At 39.3% G+C, this 21,239-nt stretch overlaps 1 protein-coding gene across 15 annotated transcripts in view; it reads left to right on the top strand.

Annotated features, from left to right (window-relative positions):
* Positions 1-21,239, top strand: part of LOC135488695 (diacylglycerol kinase zeta-like) — a 115,774-nt gene that overhangs the window by 82,865 nt on the left and 11,670 nt on the right. For 12 of the 15 annotated variants that reach the window (XM_064773398.1, XM_064773399.1, XM_064773400.1 and 9 more), the window contains 16 exons: positions 5,539-5,650; positions 6,931-7,014; positions 9,493-9,567; positions 11,809-11,865; positions 14,433-14,501; positions 14,780-14,812; positions 15,223-15,255; positions 15,750-15,902; positions 16,055-16,290; positions 16,713-16,887; positions 17,203-17,273; positions 17,434-17,573; positions 17,761-17,816; positions 17,983-18,045; positions 18,474-18,662; positions 18,897-19,096. In XM_064773398.1, coding sequence (XP_064629468.1) covers positions 5,539-5,650; positions 6,931-7,014; positions 9,493-9,567; positions 11,809-11,865; positions 14,433-14,501; positions 14,780-14,812; positions 15,223-15,255; positions 15,750-15,902; positions 16,055-16,290; positions 16,713-16,887; positions 17,203-17,273; positions 17,434-17,573; positions 17,761-17,816; positions 17,983-18,045; positions 18,474-18,662; positions 18,897-19,096 — 1,746 coding nt within the window. The remainder of the gene's footprint in view (positions 1-5,538; positions 5,651-6,930; positions 7,015-9,492; positions 9,568-11,808; positions 11,866-14,432; positions 14,502-14,779; positions 14,813-15,222; positions 15,256-15,749; positions 15,903-16,054; positions 16,291-16,712; positions 16,888-17,202; positions 17,274-17,433; positions 17,574-17,760; positions 17,817-17,982; positions 18,046-18,473; positions 18,663-18,896; positions 19,097-21,239) is intronic. The other 3 variants (XM_064773396.1, XM_064773393.1, XM_064773390.1) reach the window with 1 other exon arrangement.

Here is a 21,239-nt window from a genome sequence, read left to right as displayed (position 1 = left end):
TGACTATGGCTGTTAAACCAACTTGTAAGCATGCTTTGTGGAAAGTGCTGGCATATGCTGATTAAATTCTCTGACCCTCAATCCAAGGGTTGTGGGTTCAAACTCCAGACGTGGTCACGCAAGAGGCACTCAAGGGAATCAAGGTTTTCCTCATACACCGCTCACTTGAGCTCAACCTGTGAAGGACATAGAACATTTTGTTTTTTCTTTGTCATCTATCTCTGCTTCCTGTGTTCCATTCACGCTACCCTGCTAGTCCATCTTTGGCCAGCAGTTTGTATATCAAGCCAATAAAGCAATAGAATTTCCCCTGATTAGATTGGTGCCAAGCATTGTCAAGTCAACCGAATGTGAATTCAATTTGGAGGGGATGGTAAATTCTTAAAGCAGAAAGTGACCAATGTGACATGTAGTTTCTGTAAAAAGTTAGCAGTAACTTTTATTGATAATAAAAGGTGCCTGGCTAAATCCTCCTTTTCTGTATCCACCAATGCCAGTGTGGCAATTGAATTTGATAAGATCAAAAACTTAACCAATTGATGTATCATATATATCAACACACTGAGCAAGCTTCATTTCCATTCTTTTGTGTCATTGAAAACACACTCTGCGGGTTTCTTTGCTTTTGGTGCTTTATCTGCTCCTGGTCCAGATAGCTACCTAATCAGACAGACATCTCCCAGCAATGCACAAAGATCTGGATGCAGATGGTTCTGGAAACCTCAACTTTTGATGCGTTAGCTCTGCTGTGACCTCTGGTTCCATTACTGCTAGAATTTTAGCACATATCTTGTGTTATTACACTTTTGGTGTCACCAAAAAGACAGAGCGTGCTGTGATGTCTATGAACAGTGCTATCGATTCACAGTGCAGATAGCTGCCAGATTTTCTGTGGACATCTCCCAACAATGCAATCAATTTGAAGGCAGATGGCTCGGAAACCTCAGTGGATATTACCTGTTGATGGGTTTGCTGTGCTGTGGACTCTGGTCCTGTTGTTAGGGTTGATTGCCCGTGGTGATCACATGGTATGTGTGTGTGGGTGATAGTGCCGGTTGGGTATCAATTGATCGATTTACCGGAGTTGGTATACTAGATGCCTTTACGTACATGTATGGTAAGGGGGCTGTTGTAATTTAGAAATTAACCCATTGATGAACTACAAAAAGATTGCTCGACTGCGGGTAAAACCAGTCATTGCTGGGTATGATATTTAACGCATGTGGTCATGACTATCGTTGTGGCTGCAAGACCACCGAAGATAGGAGACTTTTGCTACAAGCAATAACCATTGCATGTCACTGCAACAGAAATATATGTTTTAGGGCGCTTATACTCTTACTTTCCCAGCAACGCATCGATCAAACATGTTAATTATTCTCCGACCCTGTCAATCCTGCCCTTAGAGCTATTGTTAACTGGTTTTGTTCCTCGAGTAATTTACCAATAACCCGGTGATGCACAAACCACACGCTTCTATTCCCCAAAGTCCATGGATGCGGAATTGTTTCAATCAAGCAGTCATTATTTGTGCCTCTGAACCCAACAAACATGGCAGTGACATTTGATTTCTATATTCCCATGGCTGGTCTGTCAGGTCCGAGTTCAAGGAATTGTGAAGCTGTTGTGGGAGCATTGTAACCTAGAATGACTAGTGATGATAAATTCTCATCAAAATGCTAAAAAATACAAAACTAATTTGGAACTTATCGGTTTTGAAAACATTGTTTTCTGATAATTTCTGCAGATGTGTGGACTTCTCAATAATGAAAATATTTACACTAGGAAATATCCATTTCTCGACCCTAGACGAAACGTGCCAGACAACCGATTCTACAAGTGATTCTTTTCAGGCGAAGTTGAAAAAACAAGCTGCAGAAGGTCATGTCCTCACCGTTTGAAACCTACTGTAAAAGTAATCCTCCGGGTATCTAATGGTACATTCCACAGGTGCGAACGCTGGGCCCATTTGGTAAACTGCCAATTATGCATTTTCACCTCTGGTAAAACGATCACGATCAACAGACGATTAAAAGTGGTCGTATATAAAATCTAAAATCTATCAGCAAGTTTACTGATAAGGCGAGACTTTTTAGCTCACCTCTTAGCAGAGGTGAGCTTATCCCATACCGTGGCGTCCGTCGTCCGTCGTCGTCGTCGTCGTCGTCGTCGTCGTCGTCGTCGTCGTCGTCGTCGTCGTCGTCGTCCGTCGTCCGTTAGCAGGGCACGTTTTGTAACTGTTAGAGCTATTGAGTTGAAACTTGGTACACATGTACCCTTATGTAATGACACTTTGGAGACCAAGTTTCGGTCCGATTCGTTTCATGGTTTGGCCACCAGGGGGCCAAACGTTAAAAGTGAAAATATGCAATATCTCCCTTAATAGTAGTCGGGAAATTTTGAAAAAATATGGTAGGTACTTCTAGCAAAGGTGCATCATATATCCTCCGGGTTTTTGATTTGACCTCCTTTTCAAGGTCACAGAGGTCAAATGGTGTAAATTGGCCGTTAGGATGTGACGATGGCACGTTTCTAAACTGCAATGACTATTGATACCAAATTTGGTACACATTTACCCCTTAGTCAGCTGATCTCAGGGACCGAAGTTTGGTCCAATATGATTCACCACTTGACCACCAGGGGGCAAAATCCAAAAGCCTTAAAAATGTGATTATTCCTTAACTTCTTGCCCGATTGCCACCAATTTGATATCATGGGTACATCTAACCACCATACAATATATGTCACACAGGTTTTTAATTTGACCTTCTTGTCAAGGTCACAGAGGTCAAATGGCGTAAATTCGCCGTCAGGCCGTAACTATGGCACGTTTCTTCACTGCAATGACTATTGATCACAAATTAAGTACACATGTACCCCTTGGTCAGGTGATCTCAGGTATCGAAGTTTGGTGCGATCTGATTTGCCGTTTGGCCCCCAGGGAGGGGGCCAAATCCTAAATTCTTCAAAATGCCATTATTCCTAGTAATGACTTGCCCGATTGGCACCAATTTTATATCATAGGTACATCTTATTCTAACAACCATTCAATGTGTCACCCGGGTCTTCTTTGATTTGACCTACTTTTCAAGGTCACAGAGGTCGAATGTACTGTATTGGCCATTTTGGGGAAATTGTAATTGCTTGGACCTACATCAAACCTAACACTACATGACACAAGACCATGCTCTTTATCAATCTTCCCTCCAAATGAGGTGAGCACAATGGCCCTGGCCATTTCATTTATGCCTTGGTTTATTGGCGTGCTTTTCCATCCAAGGACAAGCTGAGGAGGGTGGAATAAAAATAAAAATAACGACGACGATGACGATACGACTTCTGTAGAGGCAGCTAGCTCAGATGAGGAAGAAATAAAAATAAAAGTTTTGGGACTGATGATGTTGGTTCATTTTGAGGAGAAAAAAAAGTGAAAAAAATATTGGGACTTAGAAATTTTTTGATCATTCAGTGCAATGTGTGTTTGTGATATTACCGCAGATTATCAGTATCAGAAAATGAAACATGCAAGATGCTCATGACAATTTCCTGCTTTGTAGTACAGTTTCCATCATTGAAGGACTGGCTACTGTCAAACTCTCCTATATTTTCTATAACGGTGATTGATATCCTGTGTGTTCACAGTGGTGCATTATTTGCTAAGAAGTAATCATCCATGTTGCTGCTTCCTTCCTGTCTGCATGGCAATTGAGTGAATACACAGTTCTTCATGATAAAGTACAAGTGTTTAGTGGTGCATTATCTGTGTAGCTGCTTTCCTCCTGCCTGACAATTAAACAGTTCTCCATGAAGTTCTTGATGATATGTTCGCACAGTAACTATAAGATGTGGCTTGAACAATTCTCAAGACAGAGCACAATTATAAAATTCACCTACCATCGTTACCATGCCATTGTATCCATAAAAGCCAACAATTTCACAAAATTTCTTGAGCCTGTTCAGGTCAAAGTCAGAGAGCACAAACTATGAATGGATTTCATTCCTAAACGAATTTCGAAGAAGTAATAACGTCCTTATGCCGTTCTTGAAAAAAAATGAGATAAAAAAAGTCACCCCAAGAGTTTTAATCTTACATGGTGAAAAATAACAAATGTGACCTGTGTATGAATGTCACACGTATTATATCAGTGCTGTTTTACCCAACTGTTTATTCGCAAAGGCCACTAAATGGCCAAGCTAACTTTAGCTCATGTATTTGTACGATATCTAACTTTTATTTTCACAATGCATAATAAGGTGATGTCGACGTGGTTTCTTATGGGTTCCTTTGGACATTATACAGTTTTCTTCGAGCTCCTATGAATCATTTTGCAAAATGCACTTGTCATGCACAGCACTCTTTGCTGTAAATTCGACTCAAATTCCAACTAATGTTCGGATACTTTCAACTTCTTCCTTCTTTATCAAGGTAAGCCTTCCCAAGAATATGCCTTGCTATCTAAATCTTTGTGACAAAATCATCCTGTCAAAAAGTGGTGCTGCCATACATGTTTATTGTTGTTGTAATCGTTTTAAATGTCATACAGGATAATGTGTCTGAGAAGAAGGATAGTGCTACCTTTTTTAACAGTAGTTGACTACATTTTGTGGCATGACAAGTAGTCATGGAGAAAAAAGTAAAATCCACCAAGTTTTCTTGGGGATACTTGAGCACATAAAAGTGCTAATGCAGGGCTGCAATAATGCCCCTGCGTCAGTTCTAAACCTTTCATGTTCTCCAGTCACCCTTTACTGCATCTTAATGCCACTTTGCCCGATGCCTCACTTTCATCAACAAACTTGCCTGAATAATGTTACTACCGCGAAGATGCTTAAAGACTTTGTGCAACCACTTAAGGTTGTAACATGAAATTGGGAAGTACTCCAGGGAATATTGATTCGCAAGGATCTTCTTCTTCTTCCAATCTTCTTCTTCAGCGTTCAGCGAAATTTCTAGACATCAACAAAGAAGACTGTGGAACTGGGGAAGTTTTTTGTGTTAATTTGTCTGTATTTCAATCATGGTGCCTTTTGCTTGTCAGAAACAATAAAGAGGTGTCAGATTGATGAGATCATCTTTGCCTGCTCCAGGTCACGTTTTCCCTTGTTCCCTGTTTTAAGAAGGCTTTGATAAAGGAATGGCTGTCGTCCTCTGGCACCTTCTTCGAACTTCCTGCTGTGTCTGTCGAGTTGAATGCTCTTTAATACTGTGTCAGGCTTCTCATGATGTGCCTCAAGTGTATCATTAATGACATTACCTTGCACAGAGAGTTTGAACAGTGTCATTGTTTTCTTATTGCCAGTGAAAGGTGGTGTCAAAGGAAGTTAAAATTTGTATGGCAAGAACATGAAACTTATATATTTTTTGGTAGTAGAGTGCTGCTGTAAAAAAACGAGGATGGAAAACGATCAAAGAAAAACTATTCCATATGTTCTCCTTTCAGAAAATGTAACGATCAACATGTACATTTAGAAAGAAAGCTACTTGTAAACACATCTTTATGGGAGATTCTGACTTTCTCTTTTGATTTCTCTTTACAGAAAAGCAATATCCAAAAGCAGTATACCCAGTAGTAATTACCTACACCCTAGTCATGCAGAGTACGGATACAGAAAAACGGACAGGGAGTTTAGGTCTTGTGTGGACTGGACGGTAAGTTACCTTCCTGTACACCTGGTGGTCATTGCCTACACCCGAGCTATGCGGTGACACAAGTCGTTCCTTTTCGCTTGAAAGACACACTGATGGTTCGGTACAGCCTGTAGAACTAGTACTCCCAAGATTACGCTAATACTTTGACTGAAAACTTCATGAATATTTACACTTTCTGTACAAAACTGAAGTAAAAGCATTTACTAGTCTTTATTCATATCACCCCATGTGTCTGCATCCTACGTGCAATCCCTGTAATCAGTGAAAAAAATTCCTTCTTGCAGTAAAAATACAAATGTAGCTTTGTTCTATCTTCATCCCCGGTTAACCGTTGATTTATTCACCCAATAGCCAGGGATATAGCCTTGATAGTAGCAATTGCCAATATTCTGATTGAGTTTATCAGCTCTGTACCGGATGTTGATTACCGTATTCCCGCCATACCCATACGCCATTAGCACACAATGACCCATAATAAAACTACTTGTTCTGCTGTACTTACAACCACGTGGATTTCTATGTTGACAATTTTGCTATCATCAATGGTGGTAATTTATTTGTTTTCATCACATTTACTGGTATGCGTGTGTTTAAACATCTGTGGATATGTAACTTTTAAAGAGCATGAGAGATATGTTATTTTTTCATATGAAAATGAATGCTGCAAGGTTTTACCTCAGCTGCTCTGGTTGGTAATCTTGACTGATCAGTGACATTGCTTTGGTGAAACTTTCTCTCGGATCCACTCTTTCTACAGTATAAGCTCCACATTTGAGCGAGATACAATGTAGGCCTATTTCATTTGCTGAAAGCTTTAGCCATGATAATGGTCGCCCACACATCTGCTCGAATGTATTATTCATCATTAGATAAAACTGAGAGAGGACAAAGAGAGGATGAATAATTGACAAAGATTTATGTATGAATATACATGTAAATTAAAATAAAACATTTATTGATTGCAGAAACAAAACAAAGAAGCATAATTTTCGAAAGAGAATCGGAAATTTTATTGGGCTGAACATGAACATACGGTATTCTTGAATTGTCCAAAAATATTGGAAGTTTGAACTTGAACCTGGAAGACAGAATTAATGTTCCATCAAGCTATTGTATTTCCACCATACCTGGATGTCACTAATGTGTACCCATTTAGGTTTCAGTGCTTTTGAATTGAAAGAGATGAACCCTTTCGATCAATGTATCCAAGTAATTGAAACACAACATCAGCAATGCCACGGTAAAACTGTCGTTGAGAATATTAGAAATTCTTGTTTCAGGATACAGCAGTAAATGGTGATCATGTATGGATGGATGTTGGAGCCTCTGGTGACCCATGTTATGTGGGTGAAACAGACTGTGTTGTAAGTATACCAACTCTCAAGCACCCTGCAGACAGACAATTTTCAACCCACTCACCTGCAATGGTTATCGCATGCAACAAAAATCACTTATTTGTGACAAATATCAGTTATCAGCCATCAGTCAGCTGTGACTTGCCATGAATATCATACCCAGCAATAACCATTTTACCCACTCACAAGCAATATTTTAATCACTCATTGCAGTGATATATCGCAGGTTGCTGCTATGAAATTTACCTGTTTCTGTGGTGTGCTCTTGCCTTGAAAAAAGTAAGCAATACAAGAAAACAACCGCTAGTACTGATATTTGGCATCTTCAGTAGCAAAACCCATTTCAGTTGTGGTTGACTCAAATCTTCAAAGATCAGGCGAGAATCGAGAATCAAATACCATGCACTGCCCCATTCACTTTTGCAACATTGTAACTGCATACTTTAAAAGAAAAGATAAACCTTTTAGTGGTTGACTTAAATTGATGTTTCCAAGAAAACATGCTAGTGCCAACACTATCAGGATTAACACTTAGCAAAAACATATTCACTGATGTGAACCACATGTATAATCTCCAATGATTGACTCCCAAACAAAAAAATCCACAAAAAGACTTTATCTATTCCTGGCTTTAGTATGCATTGACAGATTTGTCTTTATAAGACAATTGATGGATATGAACAATTTCAAAGTCATGACTGACATGCAACATCAGGAAAGGCGAGATTTTATTTATAGCCACCTATTGTCATATTGGTCTCATTCAGACTTGCGTACATTTCCTCCGGTTCCTTCTCGAGATGATGGAAATTCCTGCATCCTCTTATTGGCTGCCTTTGAGACGTCACACGGCCATCCTGATGAATCCTTCTTGACATCTGTCATGTTTCATCAATAGTAAATGAAAGGTTGATAGACAGTCACACAGGTTGGATGAGATCTTGACATCGATTTTGTCGATTTTTCTTTTGTGAGCAATCCAATACTTAGACAATCAGGACAGGCCGGCCGAGATCTTTGAGATCGATCCTGTTGATTTTCCCTCTGTGGGCATTTCAATACTATTATGGCAGCCATCTGAATTTCCGGAATGCTCTGATAATTCTATGCCACGTAAGTGCAAACAAGCGATTTTAGTCACAGTGCCCTGTGACAAAGCCTTGACACATGAGGAGTGATTGCTGTTCAACAGATCTTAGGTGCTTTTGACACCTTCTTCTGTTTATATTGACTTGATAAAAAAGCTAGTTGCATGTTTGGACTTCCGCACACAAAAGTGACTAACTTCTTTCAGTGGTTGCGTGCTGACTAAATGGCATCTGAGTAAGAAATAAGCGTATGCATTAAATTCAGCTGATGCACGATATCTTGCTTTTGTCTCTCTAGGACACACTAATTGTCACGTCCTGTCATGTCTAACATATGGACTTAAAGAAAAGTAGTCAATATGAAAAAGCAATCAATATCAATGCATTTGTCTGTAACATACACCATTCAAAGAGAAATTGGGATAGTGCTAGTGAGATGACACACCATTTAGTTGTAGTTTTTGTCTGCAATGCAAATTGGAATAAGGTAGACCTATATTGTAGGGCTAAAACCGCTCCCCCTGACCCCTCTAAGATCTGTAAAAGATCAATGGAAATTGAAATGGCACACTTCTTTGCAGTCATCACTGACCATACACCTGGGTAGAAAGAAATCCTGATCACTACTGTGTGATTTAGCAATGCCAGTCGCAGTAGTTGAAGTGTGTATCTCCGGCAGATGCTTTGTCATAGTTATGGCTACTGTCACTGAATAACTTTGCTTTTATGCTTCGGGAGTGATAATCCATCAAGGCGGTCGACAGCTGATGCATAAAACCGTGTTGGGATTATGATGAAAAATGATGATATTGCCACAGAAACTCATTTGCTCGATTGCTGCCAGGTTTTTTTCTGCTTCAGAAACAGTGATTTCTCACCAACATGTACAACTGGATGACTCAATATCTTTCTTTAAAAAAGACGATTTATCTTCTGCCGAGTGGGTCGCGGCTCCTTTCAGTGACCGACCTATCACAGACTTCTTGATGCTCATGATGTTGCTACATATGTACCAACATGCTATCCCATTATTTCTTTCAGCAAGAGACTATTGAAAGTGAAAGTCTCCCAGTGCTCTGAGTTATGATGCATGCTGCCTTAGAGTAAACGCAGGATTCAAGATAATTTACCGGTTATGCATCCTCCACTGAAAATTGTCAATAGACTCGGCAGAATTCGTGATGGGCTGGTGAAATTGAGGCAAAAAACTGATCAATCTGCCTATCTACCCTTTGGCTCCTCAGTTTCACCAGCCCTCAAAGGATTCCGGCAAGTTTATTGTCTATTTCTGGTGGTCCATAACCTGTGTATCAATTTGAATCCCCATGCCGAAGTCTGTGAGAAAATTCCAGCTATTTTCCAAGGAAGTTGTTGAACCTATCCAATGTTATATTTGCAGAGACAAGGTCCAAGAAAGAAATGTTCTGCGTGCAAGATAATCGTCCATAGTGGGTGTATGGCACAGCTTGAGAGAGTAAGTAGCAACCCATGTTTCATTTTCAATTTGAATTATGTGAGAAAGGGAGTGCTAAAAGGATGGAACACAACAAACTTATCAAACGTTGAAATGAAAAAAACCATCAAAATAAAACTGACCTTTCCAAATTACCTAATCATATATCGGTTGTGGGCAATAGTCTCACCAAATTTAACCTGTGACAAAAATTTGCCTGGTATATTGTTAACCGTAAATCCTTTCCCATGCAATACGTTGGTATCGATGGGGCACTTGAAAGTCACGTGTTTTTGGTGAGGGCTGTTTTGAATGAAAATGAGCCTTATGTGACCACTTCATATGGTCGATAAGCCGCTCTCCATTATAAGTAATGCCGCCTATCTGAGATGGCCCAGATGCTTGCATGAAACTTAAAACATTTTTATACAGCCTGATTATCAATGTTACTAATGGATGGGGTGAGGAGCGAAACCCGACCACAAAATCTTCCAATAATGGACTTGGAAGTTTGCCATCCTTTCATCTTGCTTATGAATTGCTTTTGAAATATTGGTAAAGTTGTCAAGACCTTTTAAGTGGGAAATCTATTGGACCATATGATGCGTTTTACATGTTGAAGCACCTATATTGCAACTGTGACCCTCTCTGGTCCGTCTCAAGACCAGAGCAGACACTTGGACTACTGGTTTATTAACATAAAGCAAACAAAACACTTGGACTACAGGTTAAAAGATATATCTTCTTGAGGAATCTAATAACTCTAATTTTTTCATTTAAGAAATGGACATTGGGGTTAGAAGTGTGGTTTTATGTGAGCTTGGGAGTGTTGATGAACTTGGTGAACGAACCATCTGGTCACTTCTCAGTTACCAGAGGTATAGCCAGACGATGAGTGGATGACCAGATAATGCTCTTTACAAAATAGATCCTTTTGGGGCCTAATCACTCCCGCTGGGCGTATCGCCTTATGAGGGCAGCGTACACAAGATCCTCTTGTCCTAATATTCCCCCTCGAATAATATCAATAACGTCAATACGCTGATGAGGAACCGGTTGCCTGCGGCGACACCTCCACCAGAGAGCAGCTGCCTTATAATATCCGTTCTATAGATTATCACTCTGGGCAGTCAGGGCAACATTTGTGCTCCTGAGCATAGTATTGATCATAGTTAGCCAATGAGGAGGGCAAAAAAAGATGCGCTCTAAGTTTTCTTCCGGTTTAGACGGAATCATGAAATGTATGACTTTGCAAATAAAAAAACCCAGCGCACTCTTTAAGTGTTTCAAATGCCGTATAAGGCATTTGCTCTACCACCTGCTGGTAGGTATTCTGTGATTTGCCGGATTTCTTGTAAAATCTCATCTCCTGTCTTAGGAGGGAATCCTGTTGCCTCATATTCTATTCAGGAAATAAGTGAATGTTAATCCTTTTCAGCTGTAATCTAACTGGTGTTTGCTGATGACAATGTGTCGACAAAAGCCTTTTGTTTTTGTTAGGTTCATGTCAATGAACTTAGAGGCGTTGACACCTGCTCTTCATCATGTGAACAACCTCTTCAGGTCATAAATTCAGAAAAAGTGATTTTTTACAGCAAAGAAACCTCTTTTTACATGTAACATGGCCCCCTATGATTAAAATCATGAGGGTACTTGGGCGTAGTTTGATTGGAAAATTCATTTATAATTAAACATTTATGATGTTTTCGTAGTGTTTTGATTGTGTTGCTTGAGGAACATTTATTAGCTTATAGCACTTTGATGAGATTCCTTGCACACTACTAAGTGTATTATGGTGTACTGAGATAAATTAAGCAAACTACTTCATACAAAAAAAACCACCGCTTTTGAAAAAAGAATTGGCAGATGCCTTGGGTGCATAAGAAAGACAAAAAATAGTTGACCTAATTTGTTTTCCACTTTCCAGAAAGGCTGCTGCTTACTCCTTGGTCAGTTTTTTGTTCTCTCTTTCATAAAAAAGATGTGCCCTTTTCAAATGGAATCTTCAAAGGTGCTTGTTCAGTCAACAGCAATGAGAGGAATTCTCTGATACTGTCTTTGCCTTTGGGTACTCTCTTGTTTGGGAGTGGCCTTGCATTTTCCAATAGTCTAACCAAAAGAGTTATTTAAAATCAAAGTTATGATGTTTTTTTGTGTCCGCTATATCTATTACTTAAATGGCTGTGGGTGTGATTTTTTATCCCGACTTGCCTGTATGTTTCGCGTTGTTACTGATGGAGTATGTTGTATTTGTCTTTGCAGATCAACTTCAGATGCAAACCAACTTTCAGGGAAGCAGGAATTAGGAATTATAGAGAGGTAAGAAGAATGACTGGTTACCCAAGCCTTCTCTAGTTTTGTTCAATATATTATGTGCCTAGCAATGCAAGTTTCGGTAGGATTTTATGTTGTTCATATCTTGAACTCCTTTCGATATTCCATCATTTTCATTGGTTAGGTTCAGCTGACACAGATGCTGTCAAGGTTTTGATACTGTTAAGGTTTCCCTTCATCCAGGTGTGCAGGTATTGATGACACAGGTCGTTATTCACAGCATTAGTTCCCTAAGTAAATGACTGTGGAATTTGGCTATAAGAATTAAATAGCTATAAAGGGACCTAGTGATCAACCCAAGGTACTCTTGAATTGAATCAGATGGCCTGGGTGTTTGATGGAGCCAGTGATTACCCACCTGTGGCACCCTCTCTGATCAAATGTGTGTTCAAATTTGCTATGAGTTTGATCATACAGGATATCCCAAAAGGTTTGCTGTTCACAGAATAGCAGGTGGCTGCATATAAATTCACAATTTTTGTTTGCATTGTGCTTGGACAGTGTGATGCCTTGATTTTCAGTTGGTGAATTGTTTGTAGGTTGGCATGTCTACTTTGCAAGAAGCTTTTTAACTGAAATCTTTATCGCTGTAATTGTTTACAGGGTCCAGATAAGGTACAGTGCCAAATTTCAATAGCACTCGATGATAGTGAAATTTCATACACATACAAATGGTTGTGGTTATTGATAGTGCCATTTAATACCCTCTCAAAAAAATGGTGATGACGTCAAAGCCATAACCTTTAAGTGCTGCAAATGTTATGAAACTTCACTATTATCACTTGTTAACCATCTACATATCTGTTAGAGACACACATCTATAATATAATAATATGATAACATGTGTATCATGATTTGTAAATAACTTAACATAACCTTTACTTCTTAGCAAATGAAAAAAGATTAACTGTACTGTAACCAACTGCAGAAAAGTTTCTAGGAATTTCAGAAAGATTATGTGCACCTCTGCAGGTGATGGGTTTTGGAAAATACTGCAGAACATAACCATAAGCAACCTATCTTATAACTCTAACACTAATTAACACGATTTTCTTGTATCTGACCATACCACCATTTAACTTATTAACCAGAAATGCTTGATTAGTTCAAGTATATAGATTGATCAATTCCGCAGACAACTTACTCAAGCTTGTCTAGGCGTGGCTAGGAATAAACTTGATTAGCCGAGCCTTCAGTGAGCACGAAATTAGCACACAAGATGTTTAGGATCAAGGCATTATATTTTTCAAATTCAGAAATAGAGCAAACCAGTCCCATAAGAGACTCTCATTAACCCAAAAAGTGCCAATCACAGAAAATCTAATAAGAAATCTCTTGAGGGCCATTGGACATTAGGGAAGATAAACAATGATTAGGATAAGGCCAGTCAATCAGGCTCTGAAGACTCTTCGAAGATAATTGCTGCCAACATCATCATCCTGTTTGCCCTCATTGTTGGCACCTGTAAAAAAAGACAAGATTGGAATATATGGGGTGTCCCGAAGAAGAGGTATTGGCAGAGTGATTTTAGTCATCATGTGAATTGAGTAATTTCACTTTTCTTTTTTGTCGTGCATCCGTTTTGGAGGATTTCTTCTCACCCCCTCTTGTGGTGCCTCTGTGACTACCAGTATCTATCCTCCAGACTGCCCATCAATCTTGTAACAGCCTACAAATCAACCTGATTATAACCTATTGATTTTTCACCTGACAACACTATCAGTATGAACCCATCACATCCAGACAAAAGCTGCATTTGACATATAAGTGGTAATGATACATTTATGACAGCCCCCCGAACCCTCGCTGGGTATTGAATGTCCTAAGGTATGGACCTGCAACGTTGTTTGCAGATAATCACTTTGCAGGTCACCTGATTCCAACGGAAGTGGGGTAGGGGCGCTAAGTGTTTGACCTTTAACCCTGAAGGGACTTTCCATTAGCATCGATCTGTCATACCGACACCTTGATGGATCAAGAAAAAGATAGGTTGATTGTTTGTCATGGGTGGGATGAATGATAAAAACAATGCCCACATCTTGCTTTTAGTACCTATATATTCATGTAAGTTAGTATTCTACTATTAACCAAGTCGCCTACCTGTTGCCACAATTTAGGTGTTGATTGCCCGTGGGAGGGGTATGTCATGGAGTATGCTATTTTTGTGCCGAGCAAGTCATTACTCTATACATATGGAGTCATGATACATGTAGTCTGTCATGCTATGGTGATATCTCTTGCCCACGGGAATATCTGCCAGTAATTATGTTCTCTTTTCTTCAAACTGAAGGCATACTTGCATGTGCACTGCTATTGGTAATGGTAGGTACAGAAGAAACCACCTTAGGATTGGGTGAACAGTTAGCAGTGAAATTTGAAGAAAAAAATAACATTATAAGTTGCTAGTCTGTTCATATCTTGCCGCAAGCGGTTGCAACAACTAGATTTCTCATCTTTGTAGCACAATCTTGTATAGAAAACAGACAGTATCTTTGGTCACATTTGTCTTTTTGCAGTGTCTGTTGTCACAACTATACTTCTTATCTTTGCAGCACACTTTTATACGACATCATTGGGTCCATAGAAGGCGGCAAGAGGGGAAGTGCAAGCAGTGTGGGAAGGTAAGGAGAAGTTCTAACTTGACACTCTGTAGTTTATTTCACAACAAAATGACCCTGCACGCAAAAAAGCCAAAAATGGTTGGGAAAAATTTTGAGGGTTTTGCTTCAGCGTGCCTGTTCTTGCTTTCCTGTTTCTTGTTCTTCCTGAACCTGCTGGAGGATCAAACTATGTAGAAAATTGCTGTAAGATTCTATACAATGATTGTGTATCAATCCATACGTGTCCATTTACTTTCTTGCCAGTGAAATTGCTTTGACGTTTTCTTCTTCTTTTCCAGTCATTTCAACAAAAGTTTCCATTTAATTCAAAGGTAAGTGAAATCCCTGCTACATGTTGCAGCTCAGTACCCAGTCTTGCACCATCTTTTGCAATGGTTTCATAGTAATGAACCCTTTATGATCGGTATGCCCCGATACTGTTGAGTTCTGTGTATGGCCGGCCGTCTACTGTTCCTCTGACATCATACCAGTATACTGTAAACTGACAAAATTTCACTGGCATTTTACTTTGGGAATTTCACAAAACATATCATTTCGTGTGAATACAAGTTTTGAAAATATTTTTCAATAAGAAAAACCAATGGCAATCATGTACACTAATTCTTTGTAGTAAGCATATGGGATTTACAAGTTTTTTGAGCTATAGTCTCGAAAGAATATTCCAATGCAGCTTTATCTCATTTGTTGAGATTGTAATTTGTTCTTCACCATGTCTATCCAGGTCTACCAGCATCTCAGAAAACATAGCTCAGATGTGAGTGAAATACAAGTGATTAAAAGATCTGTATGATGACTCTCTAATCCTAAACGTTGGTGTGTTAATTACCTAAAACCATCCTAAAACCTGTACATTTATATCAACATTTGCCCGATCCTTCACAAGTCCAGGTGTTGGTTCTATATCCCTGGTCAAATATTATTTTTGGGGTTATACAAAATCACTCTAATTGGAGTTAAGGTTGTCCCTCGTTTGCACAAATACATATAATGTAGATAATATTCACCCTCCCATCACAGTCAGTCATATTACAGCATTATCCTGGGACTTTAGAATATACCTTGTTCCTCCACATGTCTCAAACTGACTAACTTGTTTGTCGAGTTGTATTTAACTTCCCCATCAAGAGAGCAACCCTGGCCAAGGGTTAAGAATCCTTGACTCTCATACAGGGGCCTAAAGGTAGAAGCTAGGGAGTCCAATTGGTGGTATTGGGTGACCTGCATGATTTCAGACCCCTCTTCTTGCAGGAAATCATTGCCATCAGCTGTTCATGGTGCAAGTATGCATATCACAACAAGATCACCTGTTTTATGATGCAACAAATAGAAGAACAATGCACACTTGGGTGCCATGCGGGTATCATCATTCCACCATCATGGATCATCAAAATTCCAAAGAAGGTAAGAGAAGATGTCCAAATAAATCATTGTTGAATTTCATTAAATTTATTTGCTAAGAGGGGAGGGGTGAACCGATGTCAGCTGTACTTGGGGATGACATCCACACGATTGCCTCAAGGGCTATCTCAGCTAAGACTATCCAATCATTCCAGGGGTCTTTCAAATCATCAATTCGAAAAAAGAAAGCGTCAATGAAACGCCGCAAGAGTCGCAAGGAGCAAAACCCATTCCTCATCAAACCTATTCCATCGCCACACATGAAGCCGTTACTGGTGTTCATCAACCCGAAGAGTGGTGGCAACCAGGGGGCAAAGTTAATGCACAAGTTCCAGTGGTTGTTGAACCCTCGGCAGGTGTTCGATCTCTCTCAAGGTGGACCAAGGCAGGGGTAAATAATCTGGACTCTTCTGCCACAGCAGGGTTTTGACAGTATGTAATATGTCGCACATCCAGTATCGGGTACCACACTCGGTATTCACTGAGTATATATGCCATCAGGCTGGCTGCCTCCTCACAAGCGGCTTTTTGGTCTAACGCATCTTGTTATTCACCTGCCAATGCTGAACAATCAAAAGTGGCAGTTCAAATCAATAGCTTGTGCAAACCCAGTGGGGTAATTTCATAGTGGGGGAAAGAAAGAGTAAAAGTAGGAGTTTCTCGAGATTTCAAAGCCAACACGAAAGTTTGCAGCATAGTTCTTGGTGCAGACAAACATGTGACAGTTATTTCTAAGCCCTTTTTGCATATATTGAAAAAGTGCTTCATATCCGGCATTTTGAATAACTATACATGTATTATCATCTTTTGAAGGCTCGAATTGTTCAAAAAGGTGCCAAATCTACGAATCTTGGCCTGCGGTGGTGATGGCACTGTAGGTTGGATACTCTCTGTATTAGATAGCTTGAATTTCAACCCATTTCCTCCGGTCGCTGTGCTACCACTAGGAACAGGAAATGACTTGGCAAGAACTCTCAACTGGGGCGGGGTAAGTGTAATACATCTGTTCTTAGCTGGTTTTGTTGAAGGGACAGATGGATCAGAGGTGGGAAATTAAACACATTGATATATTCTTCTGCATCTCCCTTTAAGATCTCATTGCTAGAAAGCGCCCAGTGTGAGACACTGCAATAGAAAAGGTTGTACATTTTCATTAAAAAAAAAAATTTAGAAAAGAAACTGCTGAGTAGGAGATTGGATTTCCATGTTTCAATTCTTTTTCTTTTTATCAGATGAAACAATTATAAAAAAAACATAGGAAAATTACAGAAATGCATTCTAATTTTATTGGTTACTTTTTCAGGGGTATACAGACGAACCTATAGAGAAAATACTTAGCAGTGTAGAAGACGGACCAGTTGTTCAGTTGGACAGGTCAGTTGAAGATTTTACTTTTCACTTTTTACACAGCTACAATTGATAACTGCATGTGTCTTCGATATTTCATTAGCTTTCCCATACCAATTCAAACTTTCTGCCCATGCAATTCTAGGTACATGTATAGCCCATTTCAACCTGCCTTCTTCTTTTGCAGGTGGAACTTAAAAGTAGTACAACTAGCCCAGGGTGAGCAGGACTCGACCTTAGAAACCAAGTTACCCTACGAGGTGTTCAACAATTACTTCAGCTTGGGAGCTGATGCTCATGTGGCCTTAGAATTCCATGAATCCAGGGGTAAGTCTCGCAGCTGTCATTCTGTCCACATCTTGCTTGTTGTGCGGGGAAATAGTGTTTAAGTGTCGTGAGATTGTAGGTTCATCTCTTGGAAGGATAAACGCTTATTTTTGTTGCTTGTGATCATGAGATTACTCTGAAAGGTTGGTTTGTAATTTCACCTTTATTATTATTATTCTGTTCACAGAAGCCAACCCTGAGAAATTCAACAGTAGGTTTAGGAATAAGATGTTCTATGCAGGGGTGAGTTGACTCAAAATTTCAATTTGTGTAAATGTGCTAAATTTAAATGACAACTATTAAGACTGATATACAAATACTATTAATGCCAGATTTCAGCAACTTTGCTTGCATAACAACTGCACTGCTATGTGTGTTTTCCCTCTTAATCCTTTTGTTGTCATTTCAGGCGGGTGGCAGAGATTTGTTAAAAAGAAGTTGGAAGGATTTAGCTGAACATGTGAAGATAGAGGTGAGAAAGAACTTAAGTGATACATAACACAAAAAATGCACTTTACAATTTGATAATGCATTGCATGTGATCTTCCTCACATTTCGCAGTGGGCTTCTTTCACTGCATCAATCTCTTGGTTCTATGAAGATTAGAATGTGGAACTCCATCTCTTTGTGGAGAGGAGAACTACTGTATTTGTGGCGCAAGGATTATATCTGTGATTCGAGTCACCATGCAGATGCACGAATTGATTTTTGAACTTCTCTAAAAGATGAAATAATTTCTAAGTCCAAATATATTTTTCACTTTTTTTTCTGCTCAAAATGAACCAATTCACCATGGTAAATCATCATTTGACCATGGTGAATCGGGATTCATTTTCGTAAGGGAAATGTGTTTTCTTCTTCTTTGCATTATGCTATTAAAATAATTCCTTACCTTTTCAGTGTGATGGTGTCGATATAACGCAGAAAATCAAAGATCTCAAGCTGCATTGTATTCTCTTCTTGAACATTCCGAAGTATGGTGCAGGTACCGTACCATGGGGCAACCCCAGCAGCACCAACTCGGCATTTGAGCCCCAGAGGCATGATGATGGATACATTGAAATCATTGGATTCACTGCCGCTTCCTTGGTAGGTATATCTGAGAAAATTTTCTCGACTGTTTACTTACTAAACTGTGATTCCTGAATAAGTTTTGGTGTTTCCATTTGAGGACAAAGAAAACATTTTAATGAATGTAGGTTCTCAGTTGGCGCCTTACATTTATTCCCCAGCCTAATCCAAAAACTGGCGTGCGCACACGTACCTCACTTGGCCGTAGGAGACAAAAGCACAAAAACCTAATTTCAGTTCCGTATTTTTCAGGCTGCCTTGCAAGTTGGCGGTCACGGCGAGCGATTGTACCAGTGTCAAGTGGCCAAGCTGACCACATATAAACCTATACCTATGCAAGTGGACGGAGAGCCATGTCGCCTCAAACCCTCCACCGTTGAGATCTCACTCTGTAACCAAGCCAACATGGTTCAGAAGCCAAAACGGCGTGGTTCAGTGCCCTACTTAAATGAGTAAGTATCAAAAGGACATCAGTAAGGAAGGGGCTAAGTCTAAAGCTTGAAGGAGATATTTGGAATTTGGCTTATCGTCCTTTATTTTATTTTTTTTGGCATTATTTTCAAATCATCCGTTTTGGTGTATCTTTGGTTCATTCTAGTGAAATTCAGTTATATTTGAACACGATATTCAACCTCTTATTAAGAAACTCCCAAAAGACAATCACCAACAAATCACAATGCTCATTTTTTGAACATTCTTAATTCATTTTCTGCAAATTTTGTACCCCAGAACCATGTACACTGAAGATGGCAAAAGGAATTCAGTACTGCAGCATTTCTCTAGGTAACCTGACGTGGCATCCGTGATGTACAATTGTGTGTCTTCCTCAGATACTGATGCAACCTTTTGTAACCTGGTGCCACGAGATTTGTTTATTTCGCAGTGGTCTGAAACTGTTTCTATTGTGGTATTCACCCCAGTTTGGTCGCCTAGATCTTTCACCCTTTATCAGGTCATGGATGTAGCCTTGCTTGCGGATCAGTTTGATCGCGGGTCCTTTCAGTATTAAAAAAGACAGAAATAAACTGGGAAATAAACGCATGGGGTGAAAAGAAGCATGTTTCCGTTGGCAACCTGCGGAGGCAGTAAATGCATGCTCGAGTTTTTAACTTGGCACTTCCAATATCAGAGGCAAAAAGCTATCCAGTCACACTGATATGTCAAAACTACAACCGTTGTTAAAAGATTTTTATAGGGGTGAAAGGCACTCCATGTACTCCGTACCGGGTACATCAATTTAAATCATCACTGTGCAAAGGATACCTCCATGACCTGTTGATGTCAAATTAGAGCAATGCTATATCTTTTGGTGGTCTGTCAGTCAGGTTTTATACTTCATACAATTGGGACAACTTTACCCATCAGTTCTTAAAATGCTACATGTAGACATTACTGTCCTCAGTATGGTAACTTATTTGTATCAATGTTATTGGGAATAAGACAGCTTGCATGCATTTTAATGTTTTTGATGATACATGTACTTATATAACCGTCTGTTTTTGTTCCCCAGCCTTATTGCATCATTTGTTTAAGCCTTATGAAGATTTTAGGAAAGGTTTTAAAAGCCCAGACAAGTGCAACCTATTTATTCCATTCTCTCGGTGCCAAAAGCTGTAGTATCATTTCTTCTTATGTGTACACGTTTGTGCTGCTCAAAATGTCATTGATGTCCCCCTCTTGATCAGGTTTAGTAAGTGATCTCACTAGTCCCTGTGAACTGAGACTGACAGTGGCTGCATTTAATTGACAGAATCAATGCTATTCAGGTGCATGGGTTATTTCAATCTGACCCCCCCCCCAATTGTCCAGGCTATTATTTTTATTCCTGATTTCTTTTGAGTACATTGATATCATACATTTTCCTGAACTTGAATAGAAACAGTTTTGGCCACTGTTGAAAATTATTTGGAAAATATGTTTTTACCTTTAATAAACACCTTGAAAAAAAGGATACCTATTACGATTGTACTTTTGCACAAAAATTCAGGTTTAGGCCCTTTAAAAACTAAAAATCGCAATCAATCTGAATGGTATTCAAAAGTGTGTATCGAAAAAATCAAGAGTCTAGCTTGTTTCCTCTTCAATCTTTAAAGATGATTGCCAATGATAGTTATATTGTTTAAGTTACTGTAAATCTGCATGTGTAGTAGTGCCACTCGCTAATTATCACTGATTTCTGCAGTTCTGACTAAAAGACTACTTGTTTTTTCAATACACTCTGTGCTAGGAACCTTCTTATATTGAAGTTCTGTATAATTGATGCCGATTGTGAATTATATGGGGGGGTATTTTGTTGTCATATATCATTGTTTCGTTTCAGTTCAGTGTAATGTGACCTGCGTTATTTTGTAGCCATACTGAACAGTTCAGAATTATTGATTCTGGACATGGCACTGAAGCCTCAGCCTGTACTCAGAAATGCTACCTTATAATACTGATATGCGGATTATTCAATCAATTAGTTTTCCTGCACATAAATATCATACCCATTACACCAGAAGACTCGATCCTTGAGAACGCAAGGTGAAACGTTGTGTTGACAGCAAAAGACACTCGGAGTTAAATCCATAAAACTTTGGAACTTTATTGTAATAC

This window comes from Lineus longissimus, chromosome 5, assembly GCF_910592395.1.
Source record: "Lineus longissimus chromosome 5, tnLinLong1.2, whole genome shotgun sequence".
Classification (NCBI taxonomy): domain Eukaryota; kingdom Metazoa; phylum Nemertea; class Pilidiophora; order Heteronemertea; family Lineidae; genus Lineus; species Lineus longissimus.
This window is presented reverse-complemented; position numbering and strand designations above follow the sequence as displayed.